The following is a 26,113-nucleotide window of genomic DNA, read 5'->3' as shown; positions in this document are numbered from 1 at the left end:
AACAAAGGAATAGACAGGGCTTTACGCTTTAACGGGTCAAACAAACTAAGGAAATCAGAGGGAAACAGGTGGGATAGATTATAGACGGGCAGAGTGACAGATTCGGAGGGGCTGACAGGAACAGAAAAACACACGAGCAAACAAACAAGGAAAGGGTGGGCGGAGCTAAAGGGAACCAAACAACAGGAGTGACAGGAGGGGGGGGGGGGGGGGGGACTAGGTGTGACAGATACAGTGTCACCCAAAAGAAGTCTTAAAATGCCCGTCATCAGAAGCAGGCACCGTTTTTGCAAAGCATATGTCACAGTAGCCATTCAAGCCATGAAATGTAATTTCACCAGAATGAATATTATAAATAATATGTGATATTACACCAGTATTAATGAGTATTATAAGTATGTGAAATTACTCCAGTATACATACCTGAGTGTACATTGGTGATTGGCCTTTGAAAGAACTTCTCTTTGGTGGAGAATTCAAAAATAGTTTGATCAGACTCTACTCCCCCTTTCTCATAATGTTTGAACTGATTGTCTGTAAGCTACATCATCTGACCCAAATACAACAGGGTCTTATTTGTGTGATTGCAGATAAGAGAACGGAAGGGGGAGCATGCTACTCCTCGAGGACTGGTGTGAAACTTCATGTGTTGACCCTGAGGACATTAAAAGCTTTCTTAAGGAATGAAGAATCCTTGTGGTGTTAGTTCAGATATGATGTTAGAGTTTGGAGAGTTCCAATGATGCTTTACTAGAGCTCCTTGAAGCTACCATTCTCTCTGTACAGATCTGGCCTTAAACTCTTTAACACCTCTTTGCAAAGAGATGTGTGTAAATGTCAGTCCACCTGTTTACTGTGGATAATTTCATACCTTGCTTACTATTTAGAGCACAGGACATTATATTTCATATACTAATAATTTATATTATACTATATTGATATCATTATAATAATAATTAAAGTCATAACTAAAACACATGCATGTATTTGTAATTATGGTTAGGTAAGTTGACCCAACACCACCCAAGTTTTTCCCTTGACTTCAAACCCAGTTGACGAGTTGGACACCAGCCACTCACACGAGTAATGAACTGCAACGACCTGAAAACACTCAGACAACCAGACAACAGAATGCACAGGACAGAAAAGTGAGGACATTGCATGCAGAGTCTGTTTAATATGATTATATACTTGACATAACAAATCATGAGAAACAGTCAGTGCAGTTAAGATTACAGTGTTTTTAACAGCCTAATTGGATGCAGTAGTCATACTTTATGAATATAAAAATCCCTTCAGGTTCAAAGCTGAAACTGTATTATACAAAAGAACAATTAAATTATGTGGGGGGGAAATTAACAATTATGAGTTAAATGCACTTCACAAACATTCACTCTATGTTGTTGCTGTTAATCTTCCCAATCAGATACAGGTCAGGGTCTGTTAATCTAGTCGTCCCAATCAGACCAGGGACACAGTATGCTAGCAGATGGATGTTGTAAATGCTTGGGCGTGGATATTGTAAAGCTGCTTCGTGACCATGGCTGTTCTAAAAAGTGCTGTAGAAACAAAACTGACTTTGATTGCTTCTAGGCAGTGCAGTAGTGATGTATAGTGAAAAATCACTGGAAACACCAGAACGTCTAGCAGCTGTTATAGAAAAAGTGACTTAAATGTAATTAAATTAATTTAGATTTCTTAACTAAGATGCTGTTCCTAAAATTAAAGCACTCCATATGTCAAACTGCTACCATAATGCCAATATACAATAGACAACTTAAAATCAAATCTGACTTTGAATCAAAATACATAACGTAACTAGTATTTGCCAGAAACACACAAAAAGTCAATCAAAATAAATTACAGAAATCAAACAAAAGTAAATAAACAAATTGCCTACTGTCAACTTCAAAAATTTCTATCAGTAGTACTTCATATAGAAATGTCAAAAAGTGCTGTGAACGCTATTCACACTCACACAGCTACATATTTTCTCTACAGAATTTTATCATATTTGCAAACATGTTAAGCCGATTACTCAGGGCACATTCATATTCAACATGGAGATACTTTAGCGTCACATATGCTATCAGTGAAATATTTAAACAGACATGGACACACAAATCACACAACACACATTATATGTCAAAAACAAAACGTGCCTTTTTTGTCTCCTGTGTTTTGGGTGCTTTTATACTCACTTTGGAATTGCATGTTGAGGGTAATTAAAGATTTATTGATTTTAAATACTAGTAATTAAATTATCTGTTCCTGAAATGATCAAAGTGAGTCTAAATAAATGAATGAATAAACGAAGCAAACATATGAAATGCTCTATTTGCAATTTTAGCTAATTCAGCTGAAGATATTAATCTATACTTGTAACAAATTACAATGTTAGATATAAACAGTTAATTAAGAATTCATGCAATGTTTCGGTTAAGGCAGCTGGGCAGCATATGTACAGCCTTATGTAGGGGGGTCATGACCTGGCAGTGAAAATAAGTCTCCCTATATTCAGAATAACATGTTTTACATGAGTCTATGTGTGCCGAACAGACACCTGCAAACGTAATGGTCTCAGCTTTACTAACAGACAGATATTAAAATGATTCCAGCAATCGTTTTAGAAGCAGATACTGTGTGTCATTAGTTTGACAGGCCATAATCTTTAACAGCAAGTGGGTGAGGGGATAACGGAACTAATTTTGGAATAAAGTTCAATAACCCAGCTCCAGCAGTTTAAATAGTCAAGAGTGTGAATCCTTGCTAAGTGTTGATGTCACATAACTATTTTTCCACTGATTGCCTAGCCGTGCTCAGTGTAACAGCAGGGAGCCGAGGAGAAGAGGCAGGGTGCTGCTCAGCACTAGAATCACCCCGTGGCCTAGGGGCCTGGGCAGTGCTCCGCCTCCTGAAGAGGCCCCGCCCGCACCACCGCTGCCACCACCACCACTGCTGCCACCAGCGCCACCAGCGCTGCGCTCTTGGGCCTGACGCTGAGCATGGTACTCCACGCTAACCATATACAGCTCAACGCAGCGTCTGGCTTTCAGCTGCTCGATCAGGGCGGGGTAGCCGATCTCCATTATGCTCACGGTGTCCTCCTCTTCCTCGCTCTTCTCATCCGTTCTCTTCTCCTGGGACTGCGTGGGGGGGTCCGTGGCACCCGTGAGTTTTGCGGCCGAGGGGAAATCCGTGCTGGCGCTGCTCGGGGATCCTTCCGCTATGCTTTCACTTGTACCATTACTGCTGCCTGGGACTTCAGCATCTGTTGTTCCGTCTGACTTCTCTTTTTCTGGAAGATCATCTCCTTGAACCTGCTTTCCACCATCTGCAACACCAGGGGACTGAGAGTCTTCAGTAGCTCTTTTATTCCTTTTCACCTGCTCCTCTTTTAACAAGTCCTGCCTCTTCATACAGTTATCCATGAAGTTGTCATAGGACTGTGGTGGAGGATTCTGGAAGAGTTCATAAGCATTACCGGCTCCTGGATCAGTGTTGCGTGACTGAGGATCACCTGGTTTACCACCTGGAGAGCTGGGGTCTGTGTTACTGTCAGAGGGTCTGGTGCCATAGCGTCTGTACATGTAGTTGTTGTAATAATATTCTTCATGTGGATTGTTAAAGGAAAAGTGCGGGCGGGGGAAACTGCCCAGGCCGTAACCTATGGCCATGCCAGCCACAGCTCCAACTCCAGCAGCCATTACTGCTTGCTTAGCAAATCCCTTTGACTTTATAGAGGGACCCCTGCCCATACTTTGCACAGACTGTGCAAAAGGGGAACCACCGGCTCCATAACTACCATATCCATAGCTGCCCCCATAGCGAGGGCTGATTATTTTGTTGTTGGGGTTCCAGTAGGGGTATTGTGGTGCTCCAGCATAACCTCCTGCACCACCAAATTGGCTGGGGTTGGAACCAGGATACGATGCTCCCCGGACTGGGTAGCCAGGGTAAGAGCCTCCTTGAGGATAAGGGTTGCCATACCCCCCCGCTCTTCCTGGGTAGCCACCTTGTCCCGGGTAGCCACCTTGTCCCGGGTAGCCACCTTGACCCGGGTAGCCACCTTGACCCGGGTAGCCACCTTGTCTCGGGTAGCCACCTTGTCCCGGGTAGCCTCCTTGTCCCGGGTAGCCTCCTTGTCCTGGGTAGCCTCCTTGTCCTGGGTAGCCTCCTTGTCCCGGGTAGCCACCCTGTCCAGGGTAGCCTCCTTGTCTCGGGTAACCACCTTGTCCCGGGTAGCCACCTTGTCCCGGGTAGCCACCTTGTCCCGGGTAACCACCTTGACCTGGGTGCCCTCCTTGATTGGGGTATCCTCCAACACCCCCTCTTCCAGGAGAGGAGCCGCCCGCGCCAGGGTATGGTGGGGGGTTTTGATTAGGAACCTGAGGCTGACGAGGATAATTTGCCGGCTGAGAATGTGTCCCTCCTGATGATGACCCCCTTGTGTTACTGCCTCCTTTGCTTCCAGTGTTTGTTCCTTTATTACCTGTGCTGCTTCCTTTACCCCAGCCGAATCCACCTTTAAAACCTCCACCTCCTCCTCGCTTGGCCACGACTAAAACCATCAAAGACAGACAGACGCACAGCACCGCCAGTCGATTCATCTTTAAAAACAGAAGGAAAGATTACATTTTGTATAAAAAAAGGCAGAATATTTAGAATGAACTTGAAAACGAATAATGAATGAATATATATAATAATATGTTATATTATATAATAATATGTTATATTATATAACTTATATAATATATAATCTTAGGCAGTAATAATAAGTAGCCACCTACAGTCAATAACATCCCTATGACAAGTACTGTCAAAACAGTGGAATAACCTGGTAACCAGCCAGCTAGCTACCTCCCCGTTAGATTCATCACGAAAGACAACGATTACAATGTGATTGATTTACTTGATTATTTCTTAGTTATTATTATTGCCAAATATCTTCGATGTGGACAAAAATAAACATTTGAAGGCAACTGGTGAACTATCTAGATAACGCCAGGACAGACTAGACCTTTATTGATAAGGCCGCGGGTCAGCTACAGCTAGCTAGCTGACCTAATCACGCTATGTTTATCATTCTACGTTAGATAGATACATAGACAGCTGATTAACAGGCCTTTTTAATAACCAGATTATTAACTGCACGTGGTTAACATTACTCAGTAATAACAACGACACAAAAACAATTAGTGCTAACAGAGATATGTTTAACTCGTCGCGCGAGCCAGATCTGCGCGTTAATTTGGCTAGCTGTAACCCCAGCAACGCCGCGCGCGCCCAGCTAGCTTAGCCAAGTCACCTCACTAACACCACTTAACCAAAAACGCGTTTAAACGAGTTTAAATTAATATCGTAAAGAAACGCCGAGTATAAAACATCGAGACGTTTAAAATCAGGACGTTCTGCGAGCTTGATAACGAATGTACCTTTGTAAAAACGCTGGTCTCGAGCCCGTTATCCTGTGACGTAGAAGGGTTTGAGTTAAACACTGGCGTGTAAATGTAACTCGAGTTGTGCAGGATGACGCGCAGCCGAGCAGTGCAGGGTTGGGCACAATGACCTATTACCATAAAAGTCCACTATAATGTCAAATATCAACATAATATATATAAAACATTCAGTCTCAAAGACACGCACGTAAACCTTGCATGCAATGTGTTTCTGAATTAGTAGAAAGAGGTGTTTATATCATAACGTTCATTCCATGGCGTATTAAAGTTTTTCTTTTATTTTCCCAATTTCGTTGCTGCCATAGCAAAACAGATATGTGATTAATACAACGTCAATTAGTATTAAAATGCCTTGCCAAATCCTGAATCCAGCATGGTCCGATCGGTAAGACTTCTCTTGGTTTCTACAATATAAATATATATAATTACATCTCCTTCAAGTAATCCTGCTGTAATGCAGGAGGATGAATGGGTGGTGACAATACATTTACGGCATTTAGCAGACGCTCTTATCCAGAGCGACTTACAAAAGTGCTACGTAGTTGCTTGGAATCTCCAAGGTAGTATAGATAGAGTACCTTGTGTTCAGGACTAAGCTGGAAAAACCACTAGATGAAAGTCATATGATACCTAACAATTATGCCAAGTCATTATTATACCTGAATATGCACATCCCCTGAGGAAAAAGATAGTAAGCAATTCTTATAAACCAATTATGCACAATACCTGAGAAAAAGACAGTAAACAATACCTGTAACAAACACCTTTTACTTTTGTACCAGTTATTTACCTGCGTGAAGCTGGCACCACGTGCGATCAGAAATAGAATAACCATATTTCTGCTCGTTTATGCTGCATTTGTACCGGTTTGTGCAGGCAGTTTAGGAAATTAAAACGTTTTATTCGCTGTGACGTCATCCAGACCCCTCATAAACCAAATCGCAGCTAAATATTTTCGTTACTTTGTGCTCCGTTGTGCCGTTGAAAGAAGCACTTGCTATATAACTTGAGAAATGTGATAGCGTGTTATGAAATGTATGCACAATGAACTGCGAATATAGAACATTTGTGATGATAAAAGTAATTTCATGAGTAATTATAATTATAAAAGTGACTTCACATTCAACCTTTGGAAGTTCCTTTGAATGTACTTACATCATGAAGGCCTACATATTTTTCAGATTTAAAAAAATATATATATTTTTTCAGTTTCTGTCCTCAGAGGTTACCTACTTCTACCGAGAATATTTCAGACATAAAATGTGGCAACCCGTCTTTATAATGCAAATAAACACATTCCCATGAGGGTTTCTACCTTACCATATTTTTTCGTAAGAAATTGCTTGTCTATATTGCAACCCTTCTGGCATGTTGAACTTCTAAGACATTTTGGCATGACATTTTGACATGAATGGAATTAGGGTCTCTATAGTTGCACACCACTTACAAATAATTTCATTCAGTTAAGTATGCACTATTATATGTTTGTACTTACTCATTTACCACAATAATACATCACTTCAGGAGGCAACACTCATAATGATGGGGCATGATTTTGTGACTGTTCCCACAAAGTTGGGAGCATGAACTGGTCTAAAATATCTTGGAGTTCCTTTCACTGGCACTAAGGGGCCAAGCCCAGCACCTGAAAAACAAACCCACATCATAATCTCCCCTCCTACCACACATTACAAACGGAGATGTACCGTTCTCCTGGCAACCACCAAACTCAGACTCATCCATCAGATCGCCAGATGGAGAAGCAAGACTCGTCACTCCAGAGAACGCGCCTCCATTGCTCTAGAGTCGTGTGCTTTACACCACTGCACCCGACGCTTTGCACTGCACTTGGTGATGTATGGCCTGGATGCAGCTGCTCGACCATGGAAACCCATTCCATGAAGCTCTCTGCACAGTTCTTGAGCTAATCTGAAGGCTGTAGTAATTGGATGTCTGTAGTAATTGACTCTGCAGAACGTTGGCGACCTCTTCACACTATGCACTTCAGCAGCCGCTGACCCGCTCCATCAGTGGCCCACCACTTTGTTTGATGTTCCCAAACACTTCCAATTTATTATAATACAGTTGACAGTGGAATATTTAGGAGTGAAATTTCACAACTGGATTTGTTGCACAGGTGGCATCCTATCACAGTGGCACACTGAAATTCACTGAGCTCCTGAGTGACCCATCCTTTCACAAATGTTTGTAAAAACATCTGCATGCCAAGGTACTTAATCCTATACAACTGTGGCCACGAAGTGATTAAAACACCTGATTCCGATCATTTTGACGGGTGAGTGAATACTTTTGACAATATAGTGTAACATAGCTCAAATGTTTTCTTTAGCAGCACAATACAGAATAAACAAAACAAACTAGCAAGACTTGGATGTTGATGAAGGCTTTATGACGTCACTCTATAACCATTACCGCTTTATATCCTGAGGATTATTATTGCAAACAATGCACAAATTACCAAGAGCATTTTCGTGTGATTTGGTTGTGAAAATTTCGTGAATTTTTTCAAAAACGGTGCCTGCACAAATGAGCAGAAAATACTTCAAATCACATGGGTTGCCAACATCACACCTGTTCTTTTAGTGACTTTAAATATAGAGGCCTTTGTTTGCAGGCCCTGCAATGTGAAGAATTATATTGTAGATAGGAAGTAGTCTGTAGTTATTTAAAGAAAACATTTAAAAAATTCACTAAATCATCATTCAATGAAAGTTTATCCTCATTCCTGGATGTGCTATAGTCCATGTACATTAAAGAGCTGATAATGTAGAACAGCACCTACAGTTTTCAGTGTATCTCTGAAATTCTAAAGGGTAAAAGTAGTGTATTACTCAAAAATGTTTCACAACAAAGGAGTTGGCATAAGATGCCACTTTAGTACCCATACGGACTCCTTACTTGGGAGTGGTACTGGATGTCAAAGATTATGCAGTTTAGACTTAAGAGAAAATCCAGATGAGGGTTCTCGCAACCTGCATCAAGATAATGCTTCAAAGCTCGCGCACGCACACACACACACACACACACACACACACACGACCAACAATGGAACATTGTCTTATCGTGAAAGACGTGCCTGTATTAAAATATTTCCCCTTAACACTTGACTACAGTCTATTTATTTATTTTTTAGAATCAACAATTCTAAAAAACCAAAAACAAACAAAACGACTGAATCGTTTACTGTCCTTGGCTTGCTTTATGCCTAACAATTCAATGCCATTGTTCATGGACATTCAAGACTGAAGTGGGGCAATTACATACACTAATCCCGCATCGCACAACGTTGCAACTGAATCCCAGAAAGAAAAACAAATTAAAAAGAAACAAAATTACAGCAATTTGGTAAAAAACCCTGAATTTGAACAAATTATAATCCTGTTTGCACTACTCTAACGTCATGTACATTTTTATAGTGCTTTATTAAAGTGAAATCCAAAGGTTTATATAAAAGACATGTTTACATATAGACAAACGGATATATAAAACAGATTAACAGATTGGCCCAAGCTAGTTGAACATGGCACCCATTCGTGGAGGGGAGTGCCAGACCGCGGAGCTGGTGCGCTTAAAGAAGCGTGGCTTGCTCCTTTGGAAAATTGCCTCCAGTTTAGGCTGCTCAACCTCCCCATAGTAAGAGTGCAGATCCATGGGGACAAAATAGGCCTCCTTGATGGCCTGCTGAAGCTGCATGCCTGTAAGCAGAGACACGCATGGATTACTCCACCTCCTGGAGTGAATGTGAGAAACTACGTCTGTAGTTGTCACACAATATGGTATTAGCATTTCATTTATAGAAAGAAAGAAAAAAAAAAACCCCACATGACAGGTGACCAAAAGGTATTTACAAAAAATATATGAGCAAAAGCACACAAACATACTACATGCAAGCTAACGCAGGAACGTTTTCTTTGTCACAACTGTTAGTTTAAACCAGGGGTCACCAACGTGTCGCCCGCAAGGACGTCATGAGTCGCCCGCGGGGCTGTTCTAAAATTAGCTCACTATAGTGCCACGCACCAATGAGCTGCATCGTTATTTATTTATTTTTCGCCATCCCCACCCCACCGCTCAACAACTTTCGTTCCATTGATGTGTATCAATCTGGTAGCCCTCCGCAATCATTGGTTTCCAAGAAGTAGCTCCCAGTTTCAAAAAGGTTGGTGACCCCTGGTTTAAACTAACAGTTGTGACAAAGAAAACGTTCCTGCGTTAGCTTGCATGTAGTATGTTTGTTAGTGATGGGCCGATCCAGTGTTTCAGTTCCGATCCGATCTATAACTGCCAATACCGAAACAAATATAGATATAAGGGCTCTTTAGTTCATTATCATTGGTACTAGGGGTGGGAATCTCCAAGCACTCTACGATTCGATTACGATTCAGAGGTCTGCGATTTGATTATAAAACGATTATCGATGCATCTTGGTAGTAGCAATCCATGATGAATTAACTTCAGTTTTATTTTCATTTGAAAACTCCCATTTTATTTTATATTTAATCAAATGAAAGCAATATGGCCAGTACAAGGCCACACTCCAGAGAACTGAACAAAGAAATACAAACTGAAAAAGTGCACCTGTAGCAGCATTTTTGCAGTAAATTAACAGATTTCAGCAAATGCCAACTCTTAACCAACATTATGTGCAAACAAACATGTGGTACCAAAACCACAGCGTCCACACAAGAGTAGAATTATGTGCTAGCAGCTGACTTAAATCAATATCCTGAGAATAGAACTCCTCAGACAAAATCAGAAATTTACCAAAATCACAAACAACTTTTCATACACACATTCAGCTCCAATTAAAAAATAATGCTTGTACACTTCAGCATATTTTGAATAGCTAATAACTTAAACGCCTTCCTTATATAAAAATAAAGATTCCAAGACTTCAGACTAAAATATTGAAAAATAATATCTCCTAGACAGGACGCTGTATCTCTGCTCCAATGTGTGCAGCAGGGCGCAAAAGCCCTGGTTCTCAACGACTGAATTCAGACGCAAGTACTTCGCTATGAAAGTTGAGAGAGTTCTAAAGCACAATGCAAATTTTAGGGCTGCCACTAACGACTATTTTTCTATCAATTCAAACTATCGACTATCGATTGGTCGACTAGTCTAAACGATTAATTTTCTGCAGAACAAAAAACAAAGAAACTGGCTCTCTTGTAAATTACATATATTCTGACAACATAATACAGAACAAAAAATGTAAAACAGCTTTATAGTGCAAAATGTTAAAGCAAAATTTTACTCCAGCATAGTAAACATAAAAAAGAGGGCATATTCAGTGATGTAACTTGAAATTCCACATTTCCTTTATCAAATTCAAGTTTTTTATATTAAACAAAGTGCATACTATTAAACGGCTTTGTTGCCTGTGACAGTCACGATGTCTACATTCTGATTAAGAACAGGGCTGCCCTCACTTTAGCCTAAATTCCAGCACTTTTCAAACCTGAAACACAAAGCAACATTAATTTGTCAGGTAAATGTTCATTACCCTGTTTTTAAAGGGTGTTTCTTTATACTACCACATATCGTTTCGGACAACACTGCACAGATTGTGACACTGCAAGTTTAAATGCTTCCGCCGTTCGCGCAGGTTCGCGCGAGGTGTGCGGACTGCGGAGTCGCGCGCTACGGTCACTCGCAAAAGTATAATCCATAATAAATAATCTGAGATTTTTTATTATTATTTTTTTGCTGATGCTGGTCCAGCGTGGCGCGTGCCATATGTTGCCGACCCCTGCTGTAGACTTTTGCGAAGCTCCTTTGGCTCCGCTGCAGCCGGCATTTTTTTTTTTTGTGTCGCTGACCAATGACTGGAGACTCTCTGATGTCACGGGTTGAGGAAAAGCATTTCTTTGAACGGACACATTGTAGAAATTAAAACGGAACATTAATAAACATTTAAAAAAATAAATAAATGTAAAAAAAAAAAAAAAAAAGAAAAGAAAAAAAAAAAAAAAAAAAAAACCAAAACCGATGCGTCGATTTAAAATATTGAAGTCGACGTATTTTCTGCGTCGACGTCATCGACTTTATCGACCAATTGCGGCAGCCCTAGCAAATTTTAATGTTGCTTTGTGTTTCAGATTTGAAAACTACTTGAATTTAGGCTAAAGTACTTGAAAATGCTTGAAATTGTAACTACTTAGTTTCACAACAAATAGCTGTCTGACTGAACAGTTCTCTTGTATTACGTTAACAAATACGAGCCTCTTGTCAATCCAGGACGAAACATGAGAGAACGTGAAGACGTCAAGATTGGGCGTTTTGAAAATAAACCACCATTAAATAATGTGATTAAAAGAGAATTATTTCGAATCATTTCGAGTATATGTATAAATATTTAATTTAATTAAGTTTAACGTGCTGGGAAATATAGAAATGGACCTTGAAAGTGATGTACAAGTGCTTTAATTCCACCTTGTGAAAGTGTATGAACCCTGCAAATATGACTGTTCATTGCGCCGAAGCGCGGCGCGCGCAAAGTTACAAAACTCTAGAGGTGCACGACCTCGCGATTCGACAGCGCGCGAGACCCTCACACACGGGCGAAGTCACCGCAATTACGTCATTTTCACCGTGCGGACCCTCGCCCTGCTCGACAAGTATAAACCAGGCTTTAATAAGTTAGCGTCGGCTGGATTTGCCGCTCTTCTTGTGTCTTTGTTATGTGCGCAGCTAACGTCTAGACAAACGATTGTTGTTATTTGTGAATCGATTCTGAATCGTCCACGTTGCGCATCGAGATGCATCTAAGAATCGAAAATTTCCCGCACCCCTAATTGGTACCATGTTTAAGGTTACATAATAAGGCTGAAATACACAGCACTTAGAAGAGTACACACATGCATTTAATATAAATGCATCCCAAAGGTAATGTATACAAGAGAAAATGAGCTTTGAAACATTTTTCATACACCACAGGAAGTGATGGAGAATTTTTTTGAAAACCCCATTCTTTGCTTTCCACAGACAAAAGCCCAGAGTTCTTGTTTGTGCACGGTCCCAACTACAGCACCACAGATAATGTGGGAGACCCGTTTAGAGCACCTTACCTTCAGCCCAGGATGGGATGGGTTTCCTGGGTGCAGACTCATCATCAGTTGAGTCATCACTATTCTGGTCCATCCCGTAGTCCTCAGGATTAACCAAAACCTCCACCTTCTTGCCTTTAGGTGTAATCTGGTAGGACTGGGGAGACTGCTGTAGAACGCAAGAGGAGATGCCTTTCTTACCCAGCACCGGAAGGATAATCCAGGCACCTCACACAATAGCTAATACTAGTGCATCACTGTATCCATGAGGAAAGAGGGTGTATTAATCCTTTATACCCAATAACTGCAGTGTTGAGAATAACACTCTGGAGTCTCAGCAATTGAGCACAAGTGTAGCAACACTTTGTGGTCAAGATTTTCAGGAGACGCTTGGCAGATAACAGGAACATTAGACACTGAATGGAGAATGTGTTCAGTGCAGCAGGTTCATCTTACCTCCATGTCCACATTCATCCCTGCGCCTTTATCCATGGCCATGTTATGTGCCGTTCCTTTGTTCACGGGAGTCTTTGAGAGAGACTGATAAAGAGGATAGACCATTAAAACACCAGCAAAACTGTAGGAGGCTCAATACTGCAGGACAAAGAAAAACGTCTTACCTCTATATCCACAGTAACATTTAGCATAGGACTGTACGTAATGGTGGTATTGAGTGCTTTGCTTGTGGGCATTTTCACAAGAGTACTCTAAGAATGAGAAAGAAAGACAAAAGGTGTTATCACAGGCAAGAGAAACAAGGAGCCTTTGAGGAGAAGAGGCTATCAGCTGCAGAGGGCCGTGCTCGTACCGTGGCTGTAGGCAGTGTTGGCGGAGCTGCAGCAGGTTTTTGACGGGCAGCCCTCTCCTCTTCAGCTCTCCTCTGCTCTTCTTCCTAAGAGCACACAAAGACCTGAGACACTGCTGGGCATCAAAGGAGAGCAAGCAAACACCATATGCTCCCAAAGGAACGTTTGTGAACTAGAATATCTAAGAGTCCTTGTGCTACCCTGCAAACCAGCCATTAAAATGCTCGATTTAAGGCTTTATTTGCAGGATCAAATTAACCCTTTGCTGTTGGCCAATTTCAGAAACGAAACCACCGTCTCAGCCATGATTATTAGTAATGGCAACACAAGCTACATTTTAATATTGCATATACATAGTGTATATGCTGTCTCTGCAGCTTAAAAAATAATAATAATGGTCCACCCAGACATCAAAGGGTTGAGCGTGGAGGATTAGACCCTGAGCACCCCAGAAACACCTACCCTCCTCCTCTTCTCCTCTAGCTCCTTCCTCTCTCTCTCTTTAGCAGCTCTCTCCATCTCCACCTGAAGAGCGATGGCCTTCTCCCGTTCCACTCTCTCCCTGCAACACAGAGGTTCCTCGTTTCAGAAACAACGTCGTCCCCCAACAAACATCAACCTGAAAAGGTCTAGTGCCCCAACCTTTCGGCGGCAGCCTGTCTCTCCCGTTCTCTCTCCTGTCTCTCCCTCTCCCGTTCTCTCTCCTGTCTCTCCCGTTCTCTCTCCTGTCTCTCCCGTTCCCTCTCCTGCTCCCTCTTCAGCTCCAGGGCGCGGGCCGCCTCCGCCTGTTTGCGTGCCCTCTCCCGCTCCTCCTCCGCTTTGCGCTTGGCCAACAGCTCCTGGTGCCTCTTCTCCTCCTCCTCCTGAGACAGAGGGAGCAGTGAGGGGCAGGGCCGTACGAACACACGTACAACTTACAGTACGAAAACAAGGTGTGACCCATCGATCATATAGAAGACAAATTCAGAGAGAGGACGACGCCTTTGCAGACAATCAAAACAGGCACAACAAAAAGGTCATTACTTGCACATCTTATAGCAAGTTGAAGCCACTCTGCATCGTCCAGATATTTAAATGATCTCTAAAGTGTCAGTTTGAGAAATGCATATGTAAAAGTTTTTTTTATTTTTTATAAACACATTGGGCCTGGGCGTGTACACATGAAGTGACTTACAGCTTGCTGAAGCTTTTTCTTCCGGGCTGCTTCTTCCTGTTTCCTGCGAAGTTCCAGTTCCTCCTGGCGTTTCGTGGCCACCTTTTTCTTCGCCTTCTCCTCCGCAAGACGCTCTACACGCAGCTGAGGGTGCAGGACAATCACATCACAAACCCCAGCGGGACCGCCGCGACCCCAAACCCCAGCGGGACCGCCGCGACCCCAAGAAGCCAAATACATGCAGGTTGTTTACATGCTTACTCAAAACTAAAGCATTCAGTCGTGAAATTCAGGGGTTTTTTTTCTTCTTTTGCAATGCTGAATACAGATTGTTAGCACTTTTGTTGAAGAATTTGCCATATTTATGTTTTCTCCGGCGTTTATGCAGGCTAACTCCGGAGAGCATGGCTCCTCTTCAACTAGCTCCAATCCATCTTCGCCGCTTTCCGTCGTTGTCTTCTCTTTAGTCCCCTTTTTCGGCATTTTTCAAGCATTTAGTTCTTTGTTACGTTTTCAATTCTGTCTCAGCATAGTTTCGTTGTGGATTTTATATGAAGGATTTTTGAAAAGCAACTGAGCATGAGACGCGTCTGCTCAATGCGCCGCCATAACCGGAAGTCCCGATTGTTAGCACTTTATGTTAATCCTCAATTAAGATGCAGAACTCGCATATCACATTTCAATTTGGTTTCTTTGACCAATAGGTGATGCTCATGAACTAACCATTAAGATTAAAATGCACAGTGTAAAATGGACCAGTGTCTGTGACTTAAACTAAACAAAAAGCCCCCAAAACAAATAAGCAACAAAGCACCCAAAGAATACAGCATATTGTAATTCCATTGACAATAGATGAGATTTGGCAAATAAATAATTAATCGCAAATTTTTTTTTTTATAATTTAAAAAAGCTGACATGAGAAATTGCTCGGTCTGGACCCAGTGTGTTCATGTGGTCCCATTTACATGTGCAACCGTATGTACCAAAGTGGTTTTTGAAGCGTTTCATCAGACTGGATCTCGCATTACACTACATTTCAACAGTATTGTTCTTTCTACTGTATTAGATTGTAGTTCTACAGATTTTAAAAGTCTTGCAGTTTGTTAGCCTAAATTTCACAATGCACTTCAAATGCACTGTGAAAAACAAACCAGAGTCCTTAAGAGATAAAACACCAACCATGTCACTTTTCTTCTCTAGTTGTGCCATTTTCTCCTCTATTTTCTTCTTCGTCTCCTGCTCCTTCTCCTTCTCCACCTTCACGCGGGCTTCCACTACCCGTCTCAAGCGCTCATCACGTTTCCTAAGATCAAACATCACTTTTCACCCCTCTGCTGTTTGTTAACATAAAAGTTCAGAATCTCACATTCAAACCTACATCAACATGCGCACATACACACAAATCGCACACGTCCGGTCTCGCACCTTTTCATCTCCTCCTGCTTCTTTCTTTTTTCCTCCTCAATCTTTTTCTTTCTTTCGATTTCTTGCTCGTTCTTCTTGTTTAGAGCGTCCCACTTCTGCCGTTCCCGCTCCTGACAAAAGAACAAGACTTGTAAGTGGAAGAGACAACTCAAACCAACACAGCAATTTCCCTTCAGACACAGTGAAGACCCAGACAGGTGTGAGGGAAATTTTGTGAGATGTTGGTGAGGGTTGAGTTAAAGACGTAAACAAAAGACAGTCAGTCACATACCCCCCCCAACCTAATTGATACATTACATGGATATTTAGAAGGTACAGTAGTATGGGATCTAATCAACACCTCCATGAAAAGTTAGACGGCCAAAGCAAACGTGCCCCAGTGTGTGCATAGATGCACATAAACTAGTGATGAGGTTACGAGGACACCGACATCAGGATTCACACTTACCACCGAGACAATGCTCAACTGGGGAAGGGAATAAACAGGAGGGGACAGATTACCAACAAAGCAAGCAGGCTACATCCATTCTTACCGGATGAAGCTGAAATTCTAAACCTAACCCAACCTAAACCTAGCATGTCAAATCACACCGACAGTTGGTTATTGTGACCTCTAATAATGAGGTGTAGGGTTGCATAGACTTACTTTGACATCCAGTTTTCCAGACTGTTTAATGAAAGACTTCATGATAGAGGAGCGGCCCAGAGTGGAAGGGGTCATCATGAGCAGCTGGTTCTTCTGCACGGTGTGCAGGAAAGAGCGCATACCAGGTGTGGAGGCCTACGAGGGTGGGGGTGTGGGGCATTAGAACTGCAACCACAGCACAGAACTTGTTCAAGGGGTATTGGTGTCGGTGGTAATCATGCAATCAGTCTGAAGTCAATGGAATAAACAGAGCGCTCCTCCACAGGTGACATGCGTATTCTTACAGTCATGCATTTCTTGGGAGGGGAGTGCGTCTTCTTGGGGGTGCTGAGGGCTTCGGCCGCTGCCACTGCTGCCCGACGTTTAGAGCCTGCCCGCGGTGCGCTGAAAAACACAGCTTCAGGTTCTAGACCACACCAGCCCATACAAACAAGCAAAGACGAAGACACCACTGGTACAAAAGTGCAACTCTGAAGCACTTACCAGAGATCGTCCTGAGACTTTTTCCCACTGTCATCTACAGACACAACAAGACAACCCATTGATATACTACACCATCCTACCTTCACAGACCTTGGGCAAATATTCTGGAATGATATTCTGGGGCGAAATTTGACTCGAGACATCAAGGGCAAATTGAGATTTCTTGAACCACACCAGTACCTGATAGCGAGGGCCGAGCCATGGACCGTGTGAATCGACAGTTCTCGCTGGGGCTGGGAGTCTTGGGAGTTTCCTCCACTGCCTCATCTGCTGGCATCTTGGGCTCAAGCTCCTGATTTAGCACACACATGCATATATAGATGAAAATGGGGGAAATGAGGGAGCTCAGGAGGCAGTTTGTCCCTGGGTGCAACTGGGCAGTAGTGCGTGGACCACCAGCAGAGTGCAGTTAGTTGTCTCACCTCAGACTGGGGTGTCTGGATTTCTGGGCTGGTTTCAACTGATGGATCTGCAGGTACTGCCTCAGTGACCACTCTAGAGCAGAGGAGATGGAAAAAAAAAGAGCTCTAAAACTTCAATATCCTTCCGTAATTTTTCTGCCGTTGATTCCCCATCCTTCTCTTTGCATCTTAATGCTTCTCCCTTCCCTACAATCTGTAACCTATCCTCTGCTGATGATGCTGTCTCTCTATAATGACTCTCGCCTCCATCCTAAATTCACTAGCCCCACTTAAAACTAGGGTTGTACCTGCCACTCACACATCTCCCTGGTTTACTCCCGAGCTTCGCCCCTATAAAAAAAAAAAAACTGTGCTTCACGTGCACGCTCTTACCTTTTCTGAGCATATGCTCGTCTACAAAGCTGCACTTAAGTCTGCTCGTTCCTTGTACTACTCCAATCTTATTCAAGGTTCCAGACATGATCCCAAGCAACTCTTCTCTCTTGTTAATAAACTCTCTCGGCCTCCTACTCATACGGTCTTATCCTCTCCTGACATCTCTACTGCTTTTCTCAATCACTTTCAAGACAAAATTAACTCCATTAACAAAGGCTCTCAACCCACCTCCTCCTGATCTCTCTCCCCTTCCTCTCAGTCCTGGTGGTGCCTCCCTCTCAAATGTTTCTCCTGTTTCCCCTGATGACATTGCTGTAATTATTGCAAAGTCCAAATCTTCTTCATGTCAACTTGATCCTGCTCCAATTCCACTTCTGAAGCGGTCTCTCCCTGCTATCACTATCCCCATTTCTCACCTCATTAATCTCTTACTCACTTCTGGTCATGTTCCCTGCTCTCTAAAAAAGGCAGCCATTACCCCTGTCCTTAAGAAACCTGGCCTTGACTGTTCAGATCTACATAACTACAGACCTATCTCCAATCTGCCTTTTCTATCCAAAGTTCTCGAGAGGGCTGTTTCCATACAGCTACAGGCTTTTCTGTCCACCAATAATCTTTTTGATACATTCCAGTCAGGTTTCTGCTCCCTTCACAGCACTGAGACGACTCTCCTCAGTGTACTAAATAATCTGCTCCTTTCCTCTGACTCTGGCCGTACATCTGTCCTTCTGCTCCTTGATCTGACTGCTGCTTTCGACACTGTTAACTAGGGGTGTGGGAAATTTTCGATTCTTAGATGCATCTCGATGCGCAACATAGACGATTCAGAATCGATTCACAAATGACAACAATCGATTGTCTAGACGTTAGCTCTAACTGAGAACGAGCGGAAGTGTTGCACCCAGACAGTCTGTGCTGCGCACATAACAATGACGCAAGAAGAGCGGCAAATCCAGCCGGCATTAACTTACTACATCCTGGTTTAGGAAACGACGTAATCGCGGTGGCTCCGCCCGTGCGCGAGGGCCTCGCTGTCAATTCGAGAGGTCGTTTTGTCCTCGTGCACCTCTCGAATTTTGTAACTTCGCGTGCGCTCCGCGTTTTAGCGCAATGAACAGTCACGTTTCATACACCTATACAAGGTGTAATTAAAGGACTTGTACGTCACTTTCAAGGTCCATTTCAATATTTCCCAGCACGTTAAACTTAATAAAGTTAAATATTTATACATATACTCGAAATGATTCAAAATAATTTGCTTTTTATCACATTATTTAAATGGTGGTTTATTTTCAAAACGCCCAATCTTAACGTCGTCACATTCTAATGTTTTGTCCTGGAATTACAAGAGGCTCGTATTTGTTAACGTAATACAAGTGAACTGTTCAGTCAGACAGATATTTGTTGTGAAACGAACTAGTTACAATTTCAAGCATTTTCAAGTACTTTAGCCTAAATTCCAGCACTTTTCAAACCTGAAACACAAAGCAACATTAAAATTCGCTTTGTGCTTAACTCTCAACTTTCATAGTGAAGGATTTGCGTCCATATTCAGTCGTTGAGAACCAGGGCTTTCGTGCCCTGCTGCACACATTGGAGCAAAGATGCAGCGTCCCATCTAGGAGATATTATTTTTCAATGTTTAGTCAGAAGTCTTGGAATCTTTATTTTTATATAAGGAATGCGTTTAAGTTATTAGCTATTCAAAATATGCTGAAGTGTACAAGCATTATTTTTTTATTAGAGCTGGTTGCACAGAATTCTGATTGTGTGTATGAAAAGTTGTTTGTGATTTTGGCAAATTTCTGATTTTGTCTGAGGAGTTCTATTCCCAGGATATTGTTTTAAGTCAGCTGCTAGCACATCATTCTACTCGTGTGGACGCTGTGGTTTTGGTACCACATATTTGTTTGTTGTTTGCACATAATGTTGGATAAGAGTTGGCATTTGCCGAAATCTGTTAATTTACTGCAAACATGCTGCTACAGGTGCACTTTTTCAGTTTGTATTTCTTTGTTCAGTTCTCTGGAATGTGTGGCCTTGTACTTGCCATATTGCTTTCATTTGATTAAATATAAAATAAAATGGGAGTTTTAAAATGGAAATAAAACTGAAGTTAATTCAACATGGATTGCTACTACCAAGATGCATCTATAATAGTTTTATAATCGAATCGCAGAGTACTTGGAGATTCCCACCCCTACTGTTAACCATAACATACTCCTCTCACGTCTTTCCAGTATTGGTCTCTCGGGCACTGTGCCATCTTGGTTTACATCTTATCTTACTGACAGGTCTCAGTATGTTAGTATTGGGAAGCACAAATCCATTTCTGCTCCAGTCACCCAGGGTGTGCCACAAGGCTCCGTTCTCGGTCCCCTGTTATTTATCATATACATACTACCTTTTAGCAATATCATCCGTTCTTTCAGTCTTAATCATCATTTTTATGCTGAAGACACTCAGATCTACCTTGATTTCAAACCAACAGATTCCTTCCCTCCTTCCATATTGCTGTCCTACATTCAGGAAATAACACACTGGCTAAACTGCAATTTCCTCAAACTCATCGCATCTAAAACAGAACTCAGTTATCGGCACCAAGTCAGCCATCTCTGCCTTTCCTGAATGCAGCCTAAATATTGATGACGCCTCCGTTAGCCAGTCGCCTACTGTACGTAATGTAGGTGTTCTGTTTGACTCCTGTCTCATGTTTGTACCACACATCAAATCTGTCTGCAAGTTTGCCTTTCTCCATCTCCAAAACATTGCTCTGCTTCGGCCCATAATTTCACCTACAGCTGCTGAAACCCTAGTTCATGCTTTCATCACTACTAGATTGAATTACTGTAACTCACTGCTCTATGGTCTAGCAGCAAAAACACTTCGCCCTCTTCAGTACATTCAAAATTCTGCAGCCAGAATCCTTGTGTCAGCTAAAAAATTTGAACATTAGAACGCATCCGCTACAAAATCCTCTTAATGACTTTTAAAGCCCTCCATGGCCTCGCACCCGTTTACCTCTCCAACCTGTTGCACCCTCACGTCAGCTCAGGTCCTCTAACTCCGGTCTATTAACCATTCCAAGACACAGACTGTCCACTATGGGTGGCAGATCTTTCAGTGTTGCTGCCCCCACTCTCTGGAACCCTCTACCTTCCTCTCTTTGCGCCTCTGCCTCTCTTCCTATTTTCAAAGCTCAGCTAAAGACCTTCCTATTCTCTCACTACTCCCACTCTCACTGATACTCCCAACTCTCCTCTTATGTATGACCATGTTCATGTAAAGACCTTCCTATTCTCTCACTACTTCCACTCTCGCTGATACTCCCAACTCTCCTCTCTTATGTATGACCATGTTCATGTAAAGACCTTCCTATTCTCTCACTACTTCCACTCTCGCTGATACTCCCAACTCTCCTCTCTTATGTATGACCATGTTCATGTAAAGACCTTCCTATTCTCTCACTACTTCCACTCTCGCTGATACTCCCAACTCTCCTCTCTTATGTATGACCATGTTCATGTAAAGACCTTCCTATTCTCTCACTACTTCCACTCTCACTGATACTCCCAACTCTCCTCTCTTATGTATGACCATGTTCATGTAAAGACCTTCCTATTCTCTCACTACTTCCACTCTCGCTGATACTCCCAACTCTCCTCTCTTATGTATGACCATGTTCATGTAAAGACCTTCCTATTCTCTCACTACTTCCACTCTCACTGATACTCCCAACTCTCCTCTCTTATGTATGACCATGTTCATGTAAAGACCTTCCTATTCTCCCACTACTTCCACTCTCGCTGATACTCCCAACTCTCCTCTCTTATGTATGACCATGTTCATGTAAAGACCTTCCTATTCTCCCACTACTTCCACTCTCACTGATACTCCCTAACTCTCCTCTCTTATGTATGACCATGTTCATGTAAAGACCTTCCTATTCTCTCACTACTTCCACTCTCACTGATACTCCCAACTCTCCTCTTATGTATGACCATGTTCATGTAAAGACCTTCCTATTCTCTCACTACTTCCACTCTCACTGATACTCCCAACTCTCCTCTCTTATGTATGACCATGTTCATGTAAAGACCTTCCTATTCTCTCACTACTTCCACTCTCACTGATACTCCCAACTCTCCTCTCTTATGTATGACCATGTTCATGTAAAGACCTTCATATTCTCTCACTACTTCCACTCTCACTGATACTCCCAACTCTCCTCTCTTATGTATGACCATGTTCATGTAAAGACCTTCCTATTCTCCCACTACTTCCACTCTCGCTGATACTCCCAACTCTCCTCTCTTATGTATGACCATGTTCATGTAAAGACCTTCCTATTCTCCCACTACTTCCACTCTCACTGATACTCCCTAACTCTCCTCTCTTATGTATGACCATGTTCATGTAAAGACCTTCCTATTCTCTCACTACTTCCACTCTCGCTGATACTCCCAACTCTCCTCTCTTATGTATGACCATGTTCATGTAAAGACCTTCCTATTCTCTCACTACTTCCACTCTCGCTGATACTCCCAACTCTCCTCTCTTATGTATGACCATGTTCATGTAAAGACCTTCCTATTCTCTCACTACTTCCACTCTCACTGATACTCCCAACTCTCCTCTTATGTATGACCATGTTCATGTAAAGTGACCTTGGGTTTGTGAAAGGCGCTATAAAATATTAAACTTATTATTATTAACTAAATTAAATTCACTCACTGTTCCATCATGTCCTCCACAACTTCATTCTCCTCTGTTTCCAGATCCATAGACACATCACCTGGGAAAAGGAAAAGAAATACAAAGATGAGTAAAAAGATTATGCGGGAAATTGATACAATTTTCATTTTACATTAATCCTTTAAAAATGTTACCCTGCAATTAAATGTACTTTGCTTAATAGGGATACATCCAAATTAAAGTCCTACAAACCGATATCACTGGAACGTGCACACCAGTTCTAGCTCATATTTTGGTTTTGTTTGCGCAGCCTCACCACTGAAGGTGCTGCTGCATGTGGAGTTGCCCTGCTTGGCTTTCTTTTTCAGGAATGAGCGCCGAGAAGCACGCCGAACTGCTTCCTGGGTCATGCTGTGTCTGAGGACCACCAGAGAGCGCCGCACGACCAGGGAGTGTCGGGTGGAGGTCCGTGAAGGGGCCTGAGATGGCGTAGTGGCGATGGCGATTTTATTAGCCGAGCGACCGGGAGAGGAACCCGGCTGCAGCGGCACTTCAGCAGAGAGGAGCTCAGCTCTGGGAATCTCCACCACAGGCCGAGCCAGGGACGAAGAGCTGCCCGACTCCTCTTCCTCGCACGGCTTCTCCGTCTCTGCCTTCTCTTCTAGAACATTCTTGGAGATGAGGGGTGGCTGTGGGGCTGCCACCGGTGCCGGCCGCTCCTCCTCCTCCACCACGCTCTGCTCCTTTGCCTTTGCGGCCCCTCTGGTGCGCGTGCTACGTTTGACCGGTTCGCTTCCCGCCGCAGCGGAGGCGGCTTTGTTGCGGCGTGTGCGGGGGCCGGGTTCCTCCGGGGCGGCCTCGGGACCGTTACTGGAGACGGGCGTCACCAGCTCAGAGATGGAGTTTAGGGTGGCTTGGATGGAGGAGCGGCGCAGGTTACTGCGCTTCCCTTTAGAGAAGCTGGACAGGAGAAAAGGTCAGACCGATAACATCAGGAATGTGTGCACACTTTATAGCACACACAACTATGGACACTCATGTATGACTGGAAATATAATTCACATCATGATAGGTATTCTGATAACTGTTGCACAATAAAAGTCACTTCTACACAGAACCAAAACCCTCCTTTAGAACATAAACACCAGTACAAAATCACATTATCCATGTTTCATAACATGAATGATGTCTATAAAACAGACAAGGTTGAAGTTTATTTCTTATTTGCCCATTTCCTATTCTAAATGTTATAAAACACCTTTAAAAAGCCACTGTTTAGAGATGGAGTTAAAAGCAGAACAAATACATTCTGTATTACTGTTCTACTCCACATTATCACCAAGCCTCAGTAAATTATTTTTTTAATGCAGGGTTATGATTCTACAATATGTGGCACTTTTGTCATATTCCACAAGCTTTTAAGAAAAGAGATCATTCGATCTACCCATTTCAGGTAGGCTAGCCAGCGCTCATTTATATTCGCATAGACAACATTCAAATGAAACAATAAAATTGCTACAGTATTTTCCCCGTTGATTTTTATGTTTTTGGCCATTATATTTATTCTCATAACTACATGTCAGACTGTTGAGATCTACACCAAAAGATACACAACCTAAAGACTCTATCGTTGTCTTGGGCCTTACAAGTCTTACTCCATATGCATAAAGTTACAAAAAGGAAATGCCACATTAAGTTGTACTTTAAGATCATATTTAACAGACTGAGTGTAACAGACTGTAAGAGTAACAATAAATTGCTGTGGTCTAAACCAGAGGCGAAACCCCGTTAATTGTAGTCATGTCACACATGTTTAAAATACAACAGCATTTTGCCAGTCACAACTCGTTTATTTATCGCCATCTGTCGGTTCAGAAGAGTTTAAAATGGACCGGAAAAGTCAAACTGCAGAATAAATCGGAGTATATACATCCAAAACACTGTTCGGTTCGGGGTCACTGAAATGACACAAACGACTGACCGTCTCTTGCTTCGACCTTCAGTGAGCTCCATAGACACCCGTTTGCGGCGGGTCGTCCTCTTCTGGGACGGGGTCTTGGGCATAAGTTCTGGCTCGGTGCTGAAGTCACTGCAACACAAACCCACAACAGCTTCAAACCCGCGTCCGTCGGTCAGATGCAGGGCCGTGTGAACCTGTGGTGCACCAACCTGGAGAACATGCGCTGGGCCTCCTGCTGGATCTCCTCCAGCCACACCATGTGGACATTGTTGATCTCGTCGGTGAACTCCTGCAGCTTCCCGTCGAACACCTGCATGAGGGAGCGGGTCGCCTCCAGCAAGGAACTCATGGTGTCCCTGCAACACGGAGGAGGTGAGCTGCACTTACAGGGCTGCCACAGAGAGAAGTGTAGGACACCGTGAGGGAACGTAAGGGAAACCGAGAAATAAAGTCAAAACGAGTATGTCGGTCAGAACACTAAAACTGACTGAAAATAAGATTTGACCCCAGGCACGTACATAATTTGAACAGTATAAGTAAAAAATGTCAACTCTGCTGAAGGAACAGACTAATAAACATCAACTAATATATATATATATATATACACATATACACACACACACACACACACACACACACAGGACACTAGAAAACGCACATCTAGGTCTGCTGGGTTGCAGAATGTTAAAAACTAACTATCAGATTTGGAATAAAAGCTCAACAACTCGTTATCAACTCGTTCCGCGTATAAAAGGGACAAAACGACTTAATAAAACCGCTCGGTTGAGAACACACGCACACGGCTCAGTGTGTCTGTTCAGGGTCGCTTAGCCATGCTAGCTCATTAGCTACCAGCTAACCGTCAACTAGCTAGCCAGGACAACGCTGCATTTGAAAGATCAACAACACCCATAACAATTGAAGACAAACTCAAATAAGCTAAAAAGAAAATCCAGATGTTGTTAAGTAACGACGTCGGTGTTGACGGACATTAAACCCTGAATTTACAAAACTGTAAAATGTCAAGAAGCTAAAACGGAAGAACTGCGCTCGCGCTGCCGTTTCAATCACTGCCGCCGCCGGGGAAACACAACCGGACAAAATAAATGCCCACAGTACCTTTAGTTTAAAACGTACGCTTAATAGTCCTCTCGGTTTCTTCTCCTAAAGTTAGCCTAATTTCCGATAAACATTTAGATACAAGCGAGCCTACCTATAAAAACAAGTAAATAATTCCTCTCGTACGCGAACTCCTCGTTTCGAGACACCCGCTCAAAACGGTTTAAGTAGTTTAAAATTCTCCGTACACCAATCATGGGCTACGCGCTACGCTATTGGTCAATGCCCTTGTCTTTCAAACACCATCTGACCAATAAAAACCATTCATCGAGCAGGGGCGGGGGGTGGGAAATTGGGCGGTCCGTGTGAGGGGAAGAGGTTTATGTATCGTGACGGGATTGGGCAATTCGTACGTCTGTCACTGATTCAAACCTCCCAAACAAACATTAAAAACTCGGAACGGCCAGTTCCGCCTTTGATTCTGTTTTTTTGTGTGAAAATTTCTTACTTGATGTCTAGGTAACAGGCAAACTGGGCAAGTTACTGAGTCTTATCACGAA

At 42.7% G+C, this 26,113-nt stretch overlaps 2 protein-coding genes across 7 annotated transcripts; both read right to left on the bottom strand.

The window, feature by feature from the left end:
• Positions 1–1,149: 1,149 nt before the first annotated feature.
• Positions 1,150–5,594, bottom strand: prnprs3 (prion protein, related sequence 3). Of its 2 annotated transcripts, none has more exons than XM_077007126.1 (2): positions 5,436–5,594; positions 1,150–4,610 (listed from the first exon to the last, which is right to left on the bottom strand). In XM_077007126.1, the coding sequence occupies exons 1-2, from the start codon at positions 5,577–5,579 to the stop codon at positions 2,820–2,822; spliced, it is 1,935 nt and encodes a 644-aa protein (XP_076863241.1). In that variant the 5' UTR covers positions 5,580–5,594; the 3' UTR covers positions 1,150–2,819. The 2 variants fall into 2 exon arrangements, with proteins under 2 accessions (XP_076863241.1, XP_076863243.1); XM_077007128.1 differs by lacking the exon at positions 5,436–5,594 and adding an exon at positions 4,791–5,393.
• A 2,361-nt stretch (positions 5,595–7,955) lies between these two features.
• Positions 7,956–25,808, bottom strand: incenp (inner centromere protein). 5 transcript variants are annotated; one of them, XM_077007123.1, is made up of 21 exons: positions 25,614–25,779; positions 24,704–24,885; positions 24,516–24,623; positions 22,851–23,494; positions 22,574–22,634; positions 17,465–17,537; positions 17,223–17,334; positions 17,043–17,076; positions 16,844–16,943; positions 16,560–16,694; positions 16,362–16,379; positions 15,914–16,023; positions 15,668–15,791; positions 14,510–14,632; positions 13,978–14,198; positions 13,798–13,897; positions 13,338–13,421; positions 13,150–13,236; positions 12,986–13,069; positions 12,551–12,698; positions 7,956–9,175 (listed from the first exon to the last, which is right to left on the bottom strand). In XM_077007123.1, exons 2-21 carry the CDS (start codon positions 24,841–24,843, stop codon positions 8,991–8,993), a joined length of 2,691 nt encoding a protein of 896 aa, XP_076863238.1. In that variant the 5' UTR covers positions 24,844–24,885; positions 25,614–25,779; the 3' UTR covers positions 7,956–8,990. The 5 variants fall into 5 exon arrangements, with proteins under 5 accessions (XP_076863238.1, XP_076863239.1, XP_076863237.1 ...); XM_077007124.1 differs by having other exon boundaries at positions 25,708–25,774; XM_077007122.1 differs by having other exon boundaries at positions 7,957–9,175; positions 24,704–24,850; positions 25,708–25,808.
• Between the last annotated feature and the right edge of the window lie 305 nt (positions 25,809–26,113).

Source organism: Brachyhypopomus gauderio, chromosome 5 (assembly GCF_052324685.1).
Source record: "Brachyhypopomus gauderio isolate BG-103 chromosome 5, BGAUD_0.2, whole genome shotgun sequence".
Taxonomy (NCBI): Eukaryota; Metazoa; Chordata; class Actinopteri; order Gymnotiformes; family Hypopomidae; genus Brachyhypopomus; species Brachyhypopomus gauderio.
The sequence above is the reverse complement of the archived record's forward strand: the minus strand, read 5'-3'. Positions and strand labels throughout refer to the sequence as shown.

Coding starts and splice junctions, on each gene's coding strand:
- prnprs3 (XM_077007126.1), bottom strand. CDS start 5,579: ATGGTAATAGGTCATTGTGCCCAACCCTGCACTGCTCGGCTGCGCGTC. Junction 4,611..5,435: donor AGACCAGCGTTTTTACAAAG/GTACATTCGTTA, acceptor CTGTTTTTAAAG/ATGAATCGACTGGCGGTGCT.
- incenp (XM_077007122.1), bottom strand. CDS start 24,843: ATGAGTTCCTTGCTGGAGGCGACCCGCTCCCTCATGCAGGTGTTCGAC. Junction 24,624..24,703: donor GCCCAGCGCATGTTCTCCAG/GTTGGTGCACCA, acceptor TTTGTGTTGCAG/TGACTTCAGCACCGAGCCAG. Junction 9,176..12,550: donor CATCCCATCCTGGGCTGAAG/GTAAGGTGCTCT, acceptor CTCTGCTTACAG/GCATGCAGCTTCAGCAGGCC.